Raw genomic sequence first — 19,536 nt, 5'->3', positions numbered from 1 at the left:
AGGGTAGAATTAACATAATTCTACCCTGTATTTCTATAATGATAAATAATGTTTGTTCATTAGGAAGGGGTTATGTAGCATAGACCTAGGAAGAAAGGAATGTATGTGTGTGTCAAAAGAGAACGAAGAGGTGCATTAACCTGTTAACCATGTTTGAACCGACCTGGCTGTAACTCTGGGGAGATTAGGTGAGACAGGGAGAGCCCCTCCAGAGCTCTCATATCTGGGGGAGACTGGAACTGTCAGCTGAGTGGTAATAAACTGTGGTGAGACTCATGAGAAAATTCCTGTTGATGTGTATGTATGAGTGTAGGGTAAGAGAAAGTTATAAAAGGAATGTCTTTGTATATGTACAGCAGCGCTCTCGTAAATAAACCTTGCCGACTACGGTAGACTGGCCTCTGACTTTCATTTTAATAAGAACCTTAAATTCTTAGTAACAGACAAAGGATTTTAATTGAAGTTCAGTTTATGAACATTGAGAACAAAATTCTCATAGCAGTATCTTATACTGTTTTAAAGTTAATCTTGTTGTTAATCCCACCAAAGTGTCCGATTTCAAATAGGCTTTACAGCAAAAGCACCAGAAACGATTGTTAGGTCACCACCAACTCACAGAAAAACACCAAAGAGAGGAGTCACAAAAAGCACAAATAGAGATAAAATGAATCACTAACCTTTGATGATCTTCATCAGATGACACTTATAGGACTTCATGTTACACAATACATGTATGTTGTTTGATAAAGTTCATATTTATATAAAAAAAATCTGTATACATTGGCGCGTTTACGTTCAAAAACATCCAGTGATATTGCAGAAACACATCATATTACAGAAATACTCATTATAAATGTCGATGAAAAAACAAATTGTTAGACATGGGGAAATATAGATATACCTCTCCTTAATGCAACCGCTGTGTCAGATTTTGGAAAAAGCAAACCATGCAATAATCTGAGAACAGCGCTCAGAAAAAAGAAAAAATATCCGCCATGTTGGAGTCAACAGAAATCAGAAATAACATTATAAATATTCCCTTACCTTTGATGATCTTCACCAGAATGCACTCCCGGGAATCCCAGTTCCACATTAAATGTTTGATTTGTTTGATAATGTCCATTATTTATGTCCAAGTAGCTACTTTTGTTAGGGCGCAAATCGAAACGCTCGTGCAGGTCCAGCCGAACGTCGGACAAAAAGTTCTAAAAGTTATATTACAGGTCGTAGAAACATTTCAAACCAAGTATAGAATCAATCTCTAGGATGTTTTTATCATAAATCTTCAATTACGTTCCAACCAGAGAATTCCATTGTCTGTAGAAAAGCCACGGAACGCAAGTTGCTATCACGTGAAATGCGCGTGACCAGGACCTGGCTCTCTGCCAGACCACTGACTCAAAGAGCTCTCATCCGGCCCCACATCACAGTAGAAGACTCGTTCAAGTTTCTAAAGACGGTTGACATCTAGTGGAAGCCGTAGGAAGTGCAACTTGATCCATATCCCACTGTGTATTCGATAGGGCTGAGTTCAAAAACTACAAACCTCAGATTTCCCACTTCCTGTTTGGATTTCTTCTCAGGTTTTTGCCTGCCATATGAGTTCTGTTATACTCACAGACATCATTCAAACAGTTTTAGAAACTTCAGAGTGTTCTCTATCCAATACTACTACTAATAATATGCATATATTAGCAACTGGGACTGAGGAGCAGGCCGTTTACTCTGGGCACCTTTCATTCAAGCTACCCAATACTGCCCCTGCAGCCATAAGAAGTTAACACGTTTATTTATTCATTTTACTTCTTAAAGCATTATTGGTTGAGGGATTGTAAGTAAGCATTTCTAAGGTTGTATTCTGGGCACATGTGACATAGAATTAGATTTTAAATAGTTGATCCACATTTTAGGCTAAACTGTCTGATCTGATGCATCAAACTCCTTGCTTTTGAATATTTATTTTTTATGTAACCGAAGTCTACTGGTTGTATGAATTTAAAATCAAATCAATTTGGGATCTATTGTCTCACAACTGTCCCAGAGTTTGCTTGTCTTTGTCAACAAGTTGCTCAATACAATATGTCAAGTTTTCTACTATTTTGGATTGTAGAGTGACATGCACTGAGTGTACAAAATATTAAGAACATTTACCTAATATTGAGTTGCAAGGGCTTTGTTCCAAACAAAACAACTATAAGTGTGCTTGCTCTAGTTCATCAATGGCACAGCTAGGAGAGCTCAAAAAAGCACCTTACAGTTGGGAGACTCTTCTTTGAGTCATACAAGTGCATTGAATTGACTTACTGTGCATACTTTGGAGAGCTGTGTGGCCACTTGTATACACCAGTTAGTTGGACCTCTCTCAAAACTTTGGCATTTAAAAAAATTATTGATGCACCTACCCTAAATTTTCCAATATTATTCTTATGTTACTGAATGTATCCAGAGTATTTTCAGATTTCATTTCAACAAATACATTGGAAAGTACAGTAAATGTAAAATGTTCATAAAACCACAGTGTAATGTTTAGACTCAGTCTTGTGTCAGGTGAACTGCCGTGTCCTCATAATTTCCCCACAATCTCCTAACGGTTCCCTTGTAATTGCTTCCAAGGGTATGCATATGCTTTCCATATTTCTTCTGTAAAAAAAAAAAAATCTATGTAGCCCTCTCCATATAGGCTCATTCCCACGAGTGTAAAGGGTTAAAAGCAGTGCACTACATAGGGAATAGGGTGCCATTGGGGATGTGCACATACTCACCAATGGTCATATTTATAGACTCTGGCTCCAGGCCAGTCAGAAACTTCCTACGGAGGCTGATCCCTTCGAAGTCCACGTAGACCCGCCGGAGAACTTCAAACCCATTCCCAGACACCATCTGGCGAGTGGAAACGAGAGTGCAAATCCTGAGACATAAGTTTGGATGCCGCTGACAAGTCACAGTGAAAGTGGTGGTGCGCACTGTTGGAAAGATGACTGTTTCTTTGTGTGCGCCTCAGCCCAATTCTAAAAGTTCACCTTCTCACTGACGAGGTCGCGGTGCCTGGAGCAGAAGACCTTCCTGTCCTCCTGGAAGACACAGTTGCGGGTGCGGGCGCACATGAAGTGGTAGTTACTTTGACAGGATGAGAGACAGCAGCCAACAGTCGCCCCCGCCTGGCCACAACGCTCACAGCGCTGTAGGGAAGAACGGTACAATGAGTAGAAGAGAAAAGAAAACAGAATGAGAACGACTAGCAGAAAACTCCCTGAAGAGTAAACATTCTCATTATAACTAAAATGGGCATAGCACAATTCTCTCTATGGAATAATAAAGCTCCTATTATTTTATGGCAATGTTAAAAACAGGAAACTGCACACCTATGTCTGAATACAAAGTCTATTGGGTAAGGATGTACTCCAGCTTTGACGTGTGTCCCAAATGTCACCCTATTCCCTACATAGCCCACTATGGGCCCTGGTCAAAAGTAGTGCACTTTATAGGAAACAGGGTGCCATTTGAGGCACACCTATGGTTATGTTCAATGCATTCTTACCATGTGGCGCCCCCTGGAGACAGCACTGTGTACTTGGAGTAGAGCTCCGTTGTCTTCGTACACTTCAGCGGACCACAGGCAGCAGTTGACGTGGGCCCACTCGTTCTGCCCCAGGTACAGCAGCCTGCCTGCGTCCTTCAATAAAAATGAGGAAATTCAGATTTAGAGTGGACCTGAGACAACATTCTGGGATGTCTGAATAGCTGCTAACACCATTACTGTGGGTATAATGTACTACAGAAGTGTTTCACAACTCCGATCCCTGAGTACCCCAAACATAAAATTATTTGTTTTAGCCGCCTAGAAGAATAAACTCAACTAGTCATGTGCTTGTTGATTAGTTCACTAATTGAATCGGGTGTGTGGCCACAACAAAAATGCATTCTCTTTCAGTCAGTCATCTTCGGTACAACACACTATGGAGGAATCGCACACTCACGACTTCGGTTGAAGGATCTACAATCACGCCCGACAAGGCCAATGAAATACAGGGCTCGCTGGAAGACCCTCCTTCCACATGTGATAAGCGTGAGACTCGGATTCATTCTTTCAATTATTCCACTCTTCACGTTGGTGTGAACAGGTACATTTCACAGTACTTAAACAAATAATCGGAACACGAGACTGTCTTATGTCGCGCCAACTTAACTGTCCCTTGGGTTGTAGAGCGTGCTCACCCCCTGGGCGTCGTGTGCTGTAGTTTATGATTAGGAAACTTGTGAGAACAGTACAAACAATGAGTTATTCTTCTAATTGCTTGGCCTGGCTTCAGCAATAGATAAGACAGGTAACGAGACCGAAACTACAAGGTGGGTTCAGGTTTGCCACCACGCCCCCAATGAATTAATAGCCATCCATGTTTGTTGTCTTATGTCTCGGCACATGGTCAGGCCGCCCTCGCTCTAATCAGTTTGTGTACGAGACTAGGGGATGGCTGGGGCTTGGTGTTTCAGATGACTTCCTCTCCTGTGTGCTCTTGCCAGTTATAGGAGACTACTCGAAGAGAGAGGATGACCAGGTTCTATCTGTGTGCCTTGGTTAAGCACCACTTGCCTCTTCTCAAAAGAGTCCGGGTTCCACATCAATGATCCGGTCCTACATAAATAGCAATCACTAACTCAGAGGCTGCTCCCTACATTTAGACCCAATCACTGACCACTTTAATAAATGGATCCCTAGTCACTTTATACAATGCACTATAAATAATGACACTTCAATCATTTTCACATATCTTACATTACCCATATCACGTGTATACTGTATTTTATACCATCTATTGCACCTTGCCTATGCCGTTCAGCCATCACTCATCCATATACTTACATGTACATATTCTCATTCACCCCCTTAGATTTGTGTGTATTAGGTCGTTTTTGGGGAATTGTTAGATTACTTGTTAGATACTACTGCACTCTCAGAACTAGAAGCACAAGCATTTCGCTACCTCGCATTAACATCTGCTAACCATGTCTGAGACAAATAAGTTTAGATTTGATTTTAGCCATTCAGGCTTCCTAATGGTCGAGTTGCTTGGGTAACCCTCTTGTTTAGTGTATGTAGCCAGCATTAAGTTGCTTGGTTATTCTTGGTTAAACTGACTGTGTTGCAGTCAGAGGCTAGCTAGCCTAGCTTAAACTAGAAGCCTTAGCATGGCTAAATTCAGTTAGCATGCATAACTTCTGGCAAATAAAGCTTATTAGCTTTCCGCCAGTGATACGGCAATCCTATTCCTATTTCAAATTCTTGGAGTTGGAGGGAGTGGAGGAAGCGGGGCATGCAGGCACCTCTGATGAGGAAGCAGGCGCCGAGCACTTGGCTCGGGTAACCCCCAGAGCAAGGGGCCTTAGCACGGGTCTGATCGACCGGTGAGCCCCACAACAAAAATATTACCACAGTTATCAGTTCCCCCACAGTTATCAGTGCCCCCACGTTTGGTTAATAACAAAACAGGGTGCTACGTCAGAATTTACTGGAGCCCCATGTCCATAAGGGGCAGGGCTTCATCCAGGCTATAGAAGCACAACTTAGCTTGGAAGCTTGTCCATGTTTAAAGCCTCCTCTGTTACCCCAAGTTCCTTTGTGTTCACAGGGTTCAAGTGGTATATCAATCTCCCCAAGGTGAGAGTAATAAGTTGGGCGACTCGCTCTCAGTCCACAAGAAGGCTCATCACTGGAATTCATTGCTGATTCCTGCCTGTAGCTCACTAGTCCCCATGAGGTGCTTAGTGATACAGGTTATGGGTTTCATTCTAGGAAATGACATTCAATTACCAATTGCCCCGTCTGTTACCACAGAAGGTGTCCATTTTTCAGTGCTGTCTGTCCCTTCTCCAGATTGGTTGAAAGATTCTGTGGCACTGGTAACTATGAAAAAGAACAATGAACCAATCTCTCCCAGTCCATAGTGGCGTCCCGCCCCTTCAGATGGCACTTGACGGGAGGCTCGCTGTCGGCTCCAAACAACGGTGTGCATGCGCAGTGTTGCTATGGATCATGCGAACAGTGACGTCGGGGGGGGGTACAGGCTACAACCTTTGCGCATCCCCCACACTTCGGCGACGTCATCAGGTCGACTGTTTCCGAGGCCTCAGAGCCCGTTTTGAGGGAGGGAATAACCTCCAGATCCTCAGATCCTGGTTGTGCGGTTGTCTCAGACTGGTCTCCAAACCAATTGCTCCCACATGGGACTTGGCCCTGATCCTCAACTTCAAAATCTCCCTGCTCATGACTTCGGTCATGGCTAAACATGTTGGGTGTTATCAGTACAAACTTTCTGTACTCAGTTCACCCGGGCAACTAAGGTGACGTTGAGTCCAAATGCAACCTTCCCCCTGAAAGTCATGGCTATGTCCTACAGGTCCTTAGCTTTGAGCCATTTCCATTTTCGCCTCCTTTTCCTTCTGAAGAGGAACAGGCGTTTAAATGTCCTGTGTGAGCTTTATGCCCGTTCTGCTAATCCAGCTCGTGGCAGGGCAGTCCATAAGCAGCATGTCTCCCACTGGATTGTGGAATCTCTCCGGGCATATTACAGCAGGGGGCAAGGGTTAAATAGCGGTGTACGCGCCCACTCCACCAGCGGTCCGGCAGCATCTTGGGCATGATTTAAATGGTCGAGTGTAGGATACATTTGTGTTGCAGTGAGTTGGGCATCACCAAATACTTTTGTGATGTTTCATTGCTTGGATGTCACTGCTCCCAGTTAAGCCCAGTGTGCTTACGGCTGGGATGGGGAAAGTCACTAGGCAGCGCGCTGTGTGCACGATACCCAGACTGCCGCATCTGGCGGGGTCAGGTCTGCCACGGGCAGTTTAATTTAGTATCCGTTGGGCTCAGCTTGGGGCGTGATTATATATCCCCATAGTATGTTGTACTGAAGTTGACTGAATGAAAGGGAACGTAACGTTATGACTATAACTACTGTTCCCTGGAGGAGGGAAACGATGGAGGAGGGAAACGAGATACAACTCCTGTTTCGCCCCACACTACCCGTTCCTGGGCTCAGTGAAGGAATTAATCTGAGCCTCACGCTTATCACCTGGGGAAGGCGGGGCTTCCAGCAAGGTGTGGATTTCAGGCGATTGTAGATCCTCCAACCCGAAGTAACGAGAGAGCGACTCCCCCATAGTGTGTTGTACCTCGTTTCCCTTCTTCATGGAACAGTAGTTATAGTCATCAAGTTACATTCTGTTTGAGATACTCAAGGACCGAAGTTGAGAATCACTGTACTACAGTACCCATAATGCTCTATTTATGGATTTATTTTAGTAAAGATGTTTCTGAAGCTAACACAATGGTGTCCCGTCTCCTTATCAATACAATTACTGTGTGGGATCAGTGCAGAGGGGGGAGGGAAACTCACGTTGGGTGTGGCATCTCCACATTGTTGGCAGAGTGCACACTGCCTCTCATCTTTGGTCCAGTCGAGTTCTAGAGCCCCGGTTAGAGCACAATGTGTACCTACTCAAGATAGACCAAACACATTCATTAATCATTGAATTGATTCACATTGTTAGGATGAAGTAAAAAGCTAGATCACCATCAGTCCTTATAGTCAATTACTTTACGCACAACAAACATCTTGTGCCGGTGAATGGGGTTACATGCCTGCTTTGAGAAAGGGCATAGGCTTACAGAGAGAGTGATAGATATATAATATAATGCATTACTGCACTTTATAATGCACTACTATTGACTCCATACCTTGGGATTTGAGTGTGAGGCTCTCCAGAGCCCGGGACTGATGGGTGGTGACTGAGTACAGGGAAGGGATGCTGTTCCCCTGCTGGAGGCACCCTGAGACCCTGGTAACTTGGTATGTCCTCTCCAGCCACTGTGCATAGCTGTGCTCCTTAGAGGGTGGAAGAACTGCCTCAGGGAGCATACCACTGAGACCGAAGGGGAGGGGGGGGGGGGGGGGGGGGGGAGACTTGTTCAGCAACAGAGCCTTACTAAAATATATTTATTTGTATATTTTATTTATTTATTTCACCTTTATTTAACCAGGTAAGCCAGTTGAGAACAAGTTCTCATTTACAAATGCGACCTGGCCAAGATAAAGCAAAGCAGTGTGACAAACACAGAGTTACACATGGAATAAACAAACACACAGTCAATAACACAATAGAAAAGTCTCTATACCGTGTGTGCAAATAAAGTAAGATTAGAGGTAGGGCAATAAATAGGCCGTAGTGGCAAAATAATAACAATTTCGCAAATAAACACAGTGATAGATGTGCAAGTAGAGATACTGGGGTGCAAAGGAGCAAAAAAAAGAAACAAATATAAAATAAATAACAATATGGGGATGAGGTAGTTGGATGGGCTATTTACAGATGGGCTATGTACAGGTGCAATGATCTGTAAGCTGCTCTGATAGCTGATGCTTAAAGTTAGTGAGGGAGATATGAGTCTCCAGCTTCAGTGATTTTTGCAGTTCGTTCCAGGCATTGGCAGCAGAGAACTGGAAGGAAAGGCGGACAAAGGAGGAATTGGCTTTGGGGGTGACCAGCGAAATATACCTGCTGGAGCGCATGCTACGGGTGGGTGCTACTGTGGTGACCAGTGAGCTGAGATAAGGCGGGGCTTTACCTAGCAAGGACTTATAGATTACCTGGAGCCAGTTGGTTTGGCGACGACTATGAAGCGAGAGCCAGCCAACGAGAGCATACAGGTCGCAGTGGTGGGTCGTATATGGGGCTTGGTGATGAAACGGATGGCACTGTGATAGACTGCATCCCATTTGCGGAGTAGAGTGTTGGAGGCTGTTTTGTAAATGACGTCGAAGTCAAGGATCGGTAGGAGTCAGTTTTACGAGGGTATGTTTGGCCGCATGAGTGAAGGATGCTTTGTTGCGAAATAGGAAGCTAGATTTAATTATGTATTGGAGATGCTTAATATGAGTCTGGAAGGAGAGTTTACAGTCTAACCAGACACCTAGGTATTTGTAGTTGTCCACATATTCTAAGTCAGAACCGTTCAGTGATTTTTGCAAGGCGGGCGGGCAGCGATCGGTTGAAGAGCATGCATTTAGTTTTACTTGCATTCAAGAGCAGTTGGAGGCCACGGAAGGAGAGTTGTATGGCATTGACGCTTGTCTGCAGGTTAGTTAACACAGTGTCCAAAGAAGGGTCAGAAGTATACAGAATTATGTCTGCATAGAGGTGGATCAGAGAATCACCAGCTGCAAGCGCGACATCATTGATGTATACAGAGAAAAGAGTCGGCCCGAGAATTGAACCCCATAGACTGCTAGAGGTCTGGACAACAGGCCCTCCGATTTGACACACTGAACTCTATCAGAGAAGTAGTTGGTGAACCAGGCGAGGTAGTCATTTGACTACCTCTGCCGATAAGAATGCGGTGATTGACAGGGTCGAAAGCCTTGGCAGGTCGATGGATACGGCTGCACAGTATTGTCTTTTGTCGATGGCAATTATTATATCGTTTAGGACCTTGAGCGTGGCTGACGTGCACCCATGACCAGCTCGGAAACCAGATTGCATAGTGGAGAAGGTACGGTGGGATTCGAAATGGTCGGTGATCTGTTTGTTAACTTGGCTTTTGAAGACCTTAGAAAAGGGCAGGGTAGAATAGATATAGGTCTGTAACAGTTTGGGTCTAGAGTGTCTTCCCCTTTGAAGATTGGGATTACCGCAGCAGCTTTCCAATATTTGGGGATCTCAGACGATAGGAAAGAGGTTGAACAGGCTAGTAATAGGGGTTGCAAAAATTGTGGCGGATCATTTTAGAAGGAGAGGGTCCAGATTGTCTAGCCCAGCTATTTGTAGGGGTTCAGATTTTGCAGCTCTTTCAGAACATCAGCTATCTGCATTTGGGTGAAGGAGAAATGGGGGAGGCTTGGGCAAGTTGCTGTGGGGAGAGCAGAGCCGTTGACAGGGGTAGGGGTAGCCAGGTGGAAAGCAAGGCCAGCCGTAGAAAAATGCTTCTTGAAATTCTCGATAATCGTAGATTTATCGGTGGTGACAGTGTTTCCTAGCCTCAGTGCAGTGGGAAGAGGTGCTCTTACTCTCAATAGACCAGAACTTTTTGGAGCTTGTGCTACAGGATGCAAATTTCTGTTTGAAAAAGCTAGCCTTTGCTTTCCATTCAGGCCAAGGAGATACTTTTTTTTTAGTATTATTTGCTAGCTTTTCAAAAATAAGTATTCTATGCCTGCTTTATCTTTCTGAAGGCAAAACTATTCATTGTCATAGTTGGTTTGTTCAGGGATTTCCCTTTTGTCTTCTTGGCGTAAATGTAGTGTATCCATTTACCTTGGGAAATCTTTGGAGATTGGGTCCCACATTTTCTGATCCTGGCTATGAAACCAACTGAAAGTCTCCTCCAGCAACTGAAAGGACATAGATACAGTGCATTCGGAGAGTATTCAGACACCTTGACTGTTTCCATATTTTGTTACGTTACAACATTATTCTAAAAATTAAAATGTTTTGTCCCTCAATCTATACAAAATACCCCATAATGACAAAGCAAAAACGGGTTAAATTTTTTAAATATATATATATATATACACACAAAAAAAACACATTTACATAAGTATTCAGACCCTTTACTCAGTACTTTGTTGAAGCACCTTTGGTGGAGATTACAGCCTTGAGTCTTCTTTGTTAGAGAGGGGTTGAGTTAAATGCGGAAGACACATTTCAGTTGAATGCACTCAGTTGCACAACTGACTAGGTATCCCCCTTTCTGGGGTATGACACTATACGCTTGGCACACCTGTATTTGAGGAATTTATCCCAGATCCTCTCAAGCCATGTCAGGTTGGCTGGGGAACATCGCTGCACAGCCATTTTCAGGTCTCTCCAGAGATGTTCAAACGGGTTCAAGTTCGGGCTCTGGCGACACCACTCAAGGACATTCAGAGACTTGTCCCGAAACCACTCCTGCATTGTATTGGCTGTGTACTTAGGGTTGCTATCCTGTTGGAGGGTAAACCTTCGCCCCAGTCTGAGGTCCTGAGCGCTCTGGAGCAGGTTTTCATCAAGGATTGCTCTGTACTTAACTGGTCTCCTAGTCACTGCCGCTGATAAACATCCCCACAGCATGATGCTGCCACCCCCATCTTCACCGAGGGGATGGCGCCAGGTTCCCTCCAGACGTGACCCTTTGCATTCAGGCCAAAGAGTTGAATCTTGGTTTCATCAGACCAGAGAATCTTGTTTCTCACGGTCAGTCCTTTAGGTGCCTTTTGGCAAACTCCATGCGGGCTGTCATGTGCCTTTTACTGAGGAGTGGCCCACACCACCATAAAGGCCTGATTGGTGGAGCGCTGCAGAGATGGTTGTTCATCTGGAAGGTTCTCCCATTTCCACAGAGGAACTCTGGAGCTCTGTCAGTGTGACCTTCGGGATCTTGATCTTGTAGGCCCTTCTCCCCCAATTGCTCAGTTTGGCCAGGTAGCCAGCTCTAGGAAGAGCGTTGGTGGTGCCAAACTTCTTCCATTTAAGAATGATTGAGGCCACTGTATTCTTGGGGACCTTCAATGCTGCAGACATTTTTGGTACCCTTCCCCAGATATGTGCCGCGACACAATCCTGTCTCTGAGCTTTACGGACAATTCGTCAGACCTAATTTTTGCTCTGACATGCACTGTCAACTGTAGGACCTTACATAGACAGGTGTGCCTTTCCAAATCATGTCCAATCAATTTAATTCATCACAGGTGGACACCAATCAAGTTGTAGAAACATCTAGGATGATCAATGGAAACAGGATGCACCTGAGGTCAATTTTGAGTCTCATAGCAAAGGGTCTGTTTACTTAGATTTGAAAAAATCTAAAAATCTGTTTTCGCTTTGTCATTATGGGGTATTGTAAATGTATTTAATACATTTTAGAATAAGGCTGTAAAGTAACATTTTGAAAAGGGGAAGGGGTCTGAATACTTTCCGGATACACTTAGTGTGTGATCTTTATACATCATTAAAGAGAGGCAATAAGTGGTTCATACACAAAAATATTATTTTAGAGTTATTTTATTCTGTTTTATTAATCGAGGCAATTAATCAAATATAATATATTTTTTATGCGGACTATACTAAAATAGAGTAAATATGCAAATAAACAATATAATGATATGGCACAGTATGGCCCATAACAAATGTGTATAGCATTAATGGAGGAAAGGTCTTTCTACTAACCTTCAGGTAGTGAGACCTGGCCAAACAGGTGGGCCTCAGGTCCTCAGGGAGAGACTCCTCCTCCTTTAGCCCCTTCCTCATCACCATGACAACATCCTCATGGAATGATTTCTGATTGGTAGACAAGAGCAGGAAAAACAGGTGTCAAGTTTAGGAGAAGGATATATTGTTGTACAATATGTGAGATTAAATTTACTGTGTGGAGTCTTCCCTCCCATTAGAACATCTATAAGAGCATCTGCTAAATGACCAAAATGTATTTAAAGTGATCAGATTGTGGTCTGAGAAGAGCTACATGTTTCACAGTGGAACATTGATGTCATGATAGCAAAATCAACAACCGCTAGCTAGGTCTTAATAGTTTTCATGTAACATAATTCAAATGTTTATAAAGGACTGGGGTCTCTCACCAGTGAAGTGTACTGGCCGCCTGTACATTTTTGACCCACGGCATGTAGGTCGCAGATGGGCTGCTGTTGGTCCCTGAAAGCATTTAGTTCCGTGGATTCCTCACACTGCAGAAAACAAAAGAACAGCATGGTACAGTAAAATGGAGACCGACGTCAGGGATATACAATCCATAAGACAGTCTAAACGTGTAAAAGTTCAATAGTTTTTAATACTTGATTTTGGATATAGAGAAGAGCCATGTTATGAAAGTGAGAGAGCATGTTACGAGTATCTGACTTGTGACTACTTGACGTCTTTACTGTGATGGCAGCAGACATTACCTCTCTGCAGGTTATCAGGTGCTGGGCGGAGGAGTCAGAGAGGAGGTTGTTCAGCACATTCGCTAGCCCCGCCCTCAGCCTTTCCTTCAGCGCCTCCTTCCAGAATATGGGCTGTGATTGGCTGCAGCGTGTACAGGAATATACTACGCTCTCTGGCAGGCTAGACATGATCTCATACAGGTCATCTGGGAGACAGAAGAGAAGCAGAATTTCAATATAATGGAGTGGGTTTATAGTGGGTTAGGCCCTTAAGTTAGGGCCTACCTGAACAATTGGCCCAGAGTCGTCCAGGTTAGGCCAGTATATGCCGTCATTGTAAATAATAATTTGTTTTTAATTGACTTGTCTAATTGAATAAAGGTTAAATAAAATTAAATAGTTGGTGGCATCTTCCCCTACACATACTGTTAATAGGGGTGGTCACCCCTTCGCCTGGAGAACTACCCTCTTGCAGGATTTGGTTCCAGCTCTTATATCCAACACATCTGATTCTATTCTATTCTAATGAGATGCTCCTTGGAATTTTGATTATCTGGATTAGGTGTGTTTGTATAGAGCTAGAGCAAAAGCATTGCATACCCAGCAACACTGAGTGATGGCCACCCCTGTTGTACATCCCCTTGATAAAGACAGTTTTAAAGCTGAAACATTAGTGTCACTCACCAGAGAGTCCTTCACATTTAGAATGCACCCAGTGGCTACACATGGAGCACTCCATCATCTGGCTGTTGTGGTCGTTCTCCTCGTAACACTTGGAGCATATGGTGCAGAAGTTCCCTTGTAAAACAAATAAGAAACAAAATCAGATGTACTAAAGTAATCAATGATTAAATGGTTCTTTTGACCAATCAAAATAAAAAAGACACCCTGTTTAAATAAAATCAACCTATACAGTGCATTCGGATAGTATTAAGACCACTTGACTTTTTCCACATTGTTACATTACAGCCTTATTCTAAAATTCCTTTAAAAAAAACATTTTTATATTTTTTAAAAGACAAAGCAAAAAAAAGTTGAAATGTTTGCAAACGTATAAAAAGAAACAAAAAATGAAAAACAACATTTACATAAGTATTGATATGTCCGAGTCTTAATTATCAGGTAATCTATTGAAATTGTAACCTTTATTTAACTATGCAAGAACAAATTCTTATTTCCAATGACGGCCTACTCTGGCCAAATCCGGATGACGCTGGGCCAATTGTGTGCCGCCCTATGGAACTGCCAATCAAGGCCGGATGTGTGACAGCCTGGAATCAAACCAGGGTCTGTAATGACACCTCTTTCACTGAGATGCGGTGCCTTAGACCGCTGTGCCATTTGGGAGCCCTATTGAGTGCCATGGTATGGTTTCTACACCAGAAGTTAATGATTATCTGTAGGAGGAATATACAGTTGAAGTCGGAAGATTAGAAGCACTGAAGTTGGAGTCATTAAAAGTCATTTTTCAACCACTCCAAATTTCTTGTTAAGAAACTATAGTTTTGGCAAGTCGGATAGGACGTCTACTTTGTGCATGACAAGTAATCTTTCCAACAATTGTTTACAGGCAGATTATTTCACTTCTAATTCACTTTATCACAATTCTAGTGGATCAGAAGTTTCCATACACTTAGTTGACAGTGCCTTTTAACAGCTTGGAAAATTCCAGAACATGATGTCATGGCTTTAGAAGCTTCCGATAGGCTAAATGACATCATTTGAGTCAATTGTAGGTGTACCTGTGGATGTATTTCAAGGCCTACCTTCAAACTCATTGCCTCCTTGCTTGACATCATGGGAAAATCAAAAGTCAGCCAAGAACTCAGAAAAAAATATGTAGACCTCCACAAGTCTGGTTCATCCTTGGGAGCAATTTCCCAACGCTTGAAGGTAGCACATTCATCTGTACAAACAATAGTACGCAAGGGTAAACACCATGGGACCACGCAGCCGTCATACCGCTCAGGATGGCGACACGTTCTGTCTCCAAGAGATGAACCTACTTTGGTGCGAAAAGTGCAAATCAATCCCAGAACAGCAGCAAAGGACTTTGTGAAGATGGTGGAGAAAACAGGTACAAAAGTATCTATATCCACAGCAAAACGAGTCCTATATTGACATAAACTGAAAGGCCGCTCAGCAAGGAAGAAACCACTGCTCCAAAACCGCCATAAAAATGTAAAAAAAAGACTACGGTTTGCAACTGCACATGGGGACAAAGATTGTAATTTTTGGAGTAATGTCCTCTGGTCTGATTAAACAAAAATAGATAAAATTTGACCATAATGGCCATTGTTGTGTTGAGGAAAAAGGGGGAGGCCAGCAAGCCGAAGAACACCATCCCAACCGTGAAGCACGGGTGTGGCAACATGTTGTGGGGATGCTTTGCTGCAGGAGTGACTGGTGCACTTCACAAAATAGACGGCATCATGAGGAAGGAACATTATGCGGATATATTGAGGCAACATCAGTCAGGAATTTAAAGCATGGTCGCAAATGGGTCTTCCAAATGGACAATGACCTCAAGAATACATCCAAAGTTGTGGCAAAATGGCTTAAGGACAACAAAGTCAAGGTATTGGAGTGGCCATCACAAGAGCCTGACCTCAATCCTAAAGAAAATGTGTGGGCAGAACTGAAAAAGAGTGTGAGAGCAAGGAGATCTACAAGCCAGACTCAGTTACACCAGCTCTGTCAGGAGGAATAGGCCAAATTTAACCCAACTTATTGTGGGAAGCTTGTGGAAGACTACCCGAAACAAGTTAAACAATTTAAAGGCAATGCTACCAAATACTAATGGAGTGTATGGAAACTTCTGACCCACTGGGAATGTGATGAAAGAAATAAAAGCTTAAATAAATCCCTCTACTATTATTCTGACATTTAACATTCTTTAAAAAAGTGGTGATCGTAACTGACCTAAGACAAGGAATTTTTACTAGGATTAAATGTCAGGAATTGTAAAAAACTGAGTTTAAATTTATTTGTATATGGTGGAGGCAATTAAGCTTGGAATGTATTGAGTAAATGGTAGGCAATCACATGGTTGCAGGCACTGATAAGGGTGGAGAGATGTGGGTTAGTGAGGAATGGAGATCAAGTCACATTAAGGGAGAAGGTAGAGTTTATTGCCCGCATCACTTAACTTCCCTGCCTAGCAATAAACATGTCATGTTCAGAGGGAAGGATGATGCCCCAACCAAATTCAGGTATATAGAGTGGGGCAAAAAAGTATTTAGTCAGCCACCAAATTGTGCAAGTTCTCCCACTTAAAAAGATGAGGCCTGTAATTTTCATCATATGTACACTTCAACTATGACAGACAAAATGAGAGAAAAAAAATCCAGAAAAATCACATTGTAAGATTTTATGAATTTGTTTGCAAATTATGGTGGAAAATAAGTATTTGGTCAATAACAAAAGTTTCTCAATACTTTGTTATATACCCTTTGATGGCAATGACAGAGGTCAAACGTTTTCTGTAAGTCTTCACAAGGTTCACACACACTGTTGCTGGTATTTTGGCCCATTCCTCCATGCAGATCTCTAGAGCAGTGATGTTTTGGGGCTGTTGCTGGGCAACACATACTTTCAACTCCCTCCAAAGATTTTCTATGGGGTTGAGATCTGGAGACTGGCTAGGCCACTCAAGGACCTTGAAAATGCTTCTTACGAAGCCACTCCTTCGTTGCCCGGGCGGTGTTTGGGATCATTGTCATGCTGAAAGACCCAGACACGTTTCATCTTCAATGCCCTTGCTGATGGAAGGAGGTTTTCACTCAAAATCTCACGATACACGGCCCCATTCATTCTTTCCTTTACACGGATCAGTCGTCCTGGTCCCTTTGCAGAAAAACAGCCCCAAAGAATGATGTTTCCACCCCCATCATTCACAGTAGGTATGGTGTTCTTTGGATGCAACTCAGCATTCTTTGTCCTCCAAACACAACGAGCTGAGTTTTTACCAAAAAGTTATATTTTGGTTTCATCTGACCATGTGACATTCTCCCAATCTTCTTCTGGATCATCCAAATGCTCTCTAGCAAACTTCAGACAGGCCTGCACATGTACTGGCTTAAGGAGGGGGACAGGTCTGGCACTGCAGGATTTGAGTCCCTGGCGGCGTAGTGTGTTACTGATGGTAGGCGTTTGTTACTTTGGTCTCAGCTCTCTGCAGGTCATTCACTAGGTCCCCCTGTGTGGTTCTGGGATTTTTGCTCACCGTTCTTGTGATCATTTTGACCCCACGGGGTGAGATCTTGCATGGAGCCCCAGATCGAGGGAGATTATCAGTGGTCTTGTATGTCTTCCATTTCCTAATAATTGCTCCCACAGTTGATTTCTTCAAACCAAGCTGCTTACCTATTGCATATTCAGTCTTCCCAGCCTGGTGCAGGTCTACAATTTTGTTTCTGGTGTCCTTTGACAGCTCTTTGTGACTGTTTGAGGTTGTGGACAGGTCTTTTATACTGATAACAAGTTCAAACAGGTGCCATTAATACAGGTAATGAGTGGAGGACATAGGAGCCTCTTAAAGAAGAAGTTACAGGTCTGTGAGTGCCAGAAATATTGCTTGTTTGTAGGTGACCAAATACTTATTTTCCACCATAATTTGCAACTAAATTCATTAAAAGATCCTACAATTAGATTTTCTGGATTTTTTTTCTCATGTTGTCTGTCATAGTTGAAGTGTACCTATGATGAAAATTACAGGCCTCTCTCATCTTTTTAAGTGGGAGAACATGCACAATTGGTGGCTGACTAAATACTTTTTTTGCCCCACTGTATACTACCACTGGTGGAAACATGTCTGTCTTATGCAGCTGTAGGACACAAATGGGTTAATCAACTTGGTTTAAGCTTTACTAAGCGTCCGTGAGTTTATTACTCTTAATTTGGAACCTAACCATATTCAGACCCTTCACTCTGTACTTTAAGAACATTTGGCAGCGATTACAGCCGCAAGTCTTCTTGGGTATGACGCTCCAAGCTTGGCCCAACTGTATTTGGAGAGTTTTTCCCATTCTTCTCTTCAGATCCTCTCAAGTTCGATGGAGAGCGTCTCTGCACAGCTATTTTCAGGTCTCTCCAGGGATGTTAGATCGGGTTCAAGTCCGGGCTTTGGCCGGGCCACTCAAGGACATTGAAACTTGTCCCGAAGTCAATCCTGCGTTGTCTTGGCTGTGTGCTTAGGGTCGTTGTCCTGTTGGAACAAGTCTGAGGTCCCAAGTGCTCTGGAGCAGATTTTCATCAAGGATCTCTGTACATTGCTCCGCTCATCTTACCCTCGATCCTGACTAGTCTCCCCGTCCCTGCCGCTGAAAAACATCCCCATAGCATGATGCTGCCACCTGCATGCTTTAACGTAGGGGTGGTGCCAGGTTTCCTCCAGAAGTGACGCTTGGAATTCACAGAGTTCAATCTGGGTTTCATCAAACCAGGGAATCTGGTTTCTCATGGTCAGAGTCCTTTTGGAGTTTGCGAAAAAGGCCCCTAGATGGCTGTCATATGCCTTTTACTGGGGAGTGGCTTCAGTCTGAGTTCTACGGACAATTATTTCGACCTCATGGCTTGGTTTTTGCTCTGACAAATATGGGACCTTAAGTTCCACCTACTTTTTTTAAATTTATTTTTTTACATTTGTTTTCTGATATTGCATCTGCTTTTGATTTACTGAATGCTGTGGAATTATCTACTGTCATCTGGTTTTTCCCTCAATACCATCTGCTTTCCAAATCTATTGAATTTACCACAGGTGGACTCCAATCAAGTTGTAGAAACATCAAGGATGATCAATGGAAACAGGATGCACTCAAGAATAATAGTGAAGACATCAAACTATGAAATAACACATTGAATCATGTAGTAACCCCCCAAAAAAGTGTTAAATCAATATATATTTTATATGAGATTCTTCAAAGTAGCCACCCTTTGCCTTGATGACAGCTTTGCACACTCTTGGCATTCTCTCAGCCAGCATCATGAAGTAGTCAACTGGAATGCATTTCAATTAACAGGTGTGCCTTGTTAGCCAATCAGTTGTGTTGGGACAAGGTAGGGGTGGTATACAGAAGATAACCCTATTTGGAAAAATACCAAGTACATTTTATGGCAGGAACCACTCAAATAAGCAAAGAGAAACAGTGCATCCTTACTTCAAGACATGGTCAATCAATCCGGAAAATTCCAAGAACTTTAACCTCTTGAGTGTAGGGGCCAGTATTTTGATGTTTGGATGAAAAACATACCCAAATTAAACTGCCCATTTCTCAGGCTCAGAATCTAGAATATGCATATAAATTGTCAGATTAAGATAGAAAACATTAAAAGTTTCCTAAATATTGTCTGTGAGTAGAACATAACTGATATTGCAGGCGAAAACCTGAGAAATCCAACCAGGAAGTGGCCTCTATTTTGAAAGCTCCATGTTCCATAGCCTGCCTTCTCTCCATTTTAAGGGATATCAACCAGATTCCTTTTCCTATGGCTTCCACATGGTGTGAACAGTCTTTAGACATAGTTTCAGGCTTTTATTCTGAAAAAAATAGCGTGAAAGATCACATCGCATCAGTGGATGGCTGGGTGCCAGCAGCGTTTTGTATGCTCAACAGCTTGGAGCAGC

General features: G+C 43.0%; 1 protein-coding gene across 2 annotated transcripts in view; it reads right to left on the bottom strand.

Moving 5' to 3' along the window:
• Positions 1–19,536, bottom strand: part of LOC109903796 (histone-lysine N-methyltransferase 2B) — a 90,053-nt gene that overhangs the window by 28,976 nt on the left and 41,541 nt on the right. For both annotated transcript variants that reach the window (XR_004202815.1, XM_020500754.2), the window contains exons 16-25: positions 13,596–13,709; positions 12,933–13,117; positions 12,612–12,716; positions 12,202–12,312; positions 10,312–10,388; positions 7,739–7,923; positions 7,398–7,495; positions 3,539–3,673; positions 3,021–3,179; positions 2,763–2,880 (exon numbers count right to left, since the gene is read on the bottom strand). Coding sequence is in view for 1 of the 2 variants with exons in the window: in XM_020500754.2 (XP_020356343.2) it covers positions 2,763–2,880; positions 3,021–3,179; positions 3,539–3,673; positions 7,398–7,495; positions 7,739–7,923; positions 10,312–10,388; positions 12,202–12,312; positions 12,612–12,716; positions 12,933–13,117; positions 13,596–13,709 (1,287 nt within the window). In the remaining variant the exon portion in view is untranslated. The remainder of the gene's footprint in view (positions 1–2,762; positions 2,881–3,020; positions 3,180–3,538; positions 3,674–7,397; positions 7,496–7,738; positions 7,924–10,311; positions 10,389–12,201; positions 12,313–12,611; positions 12,717–12,932; positions 13,118–13,595; positions 13,710–19,536) is intronic.

This window comes from Oncorhynchus kisutch, linkage group LG14 (genome assembly GCF_002021735.2).
Source record: "Oncorhynchus kisutch isolate 150728-3 linkage group LG14, Okis_V2, whole genome shotgun sequence".
NCBI lineage: Eukaryota > Metazoa > Chordata > Actinopteri > Salmoniformes > Salmonidae > Oncorhynchus > Oncorhynchus kisutch.
The sequence above is the reverse complement of the archived record's forward strand: the minus strand, read 5'-3'. Positions and strand labels throughout refer to the sequence as shown.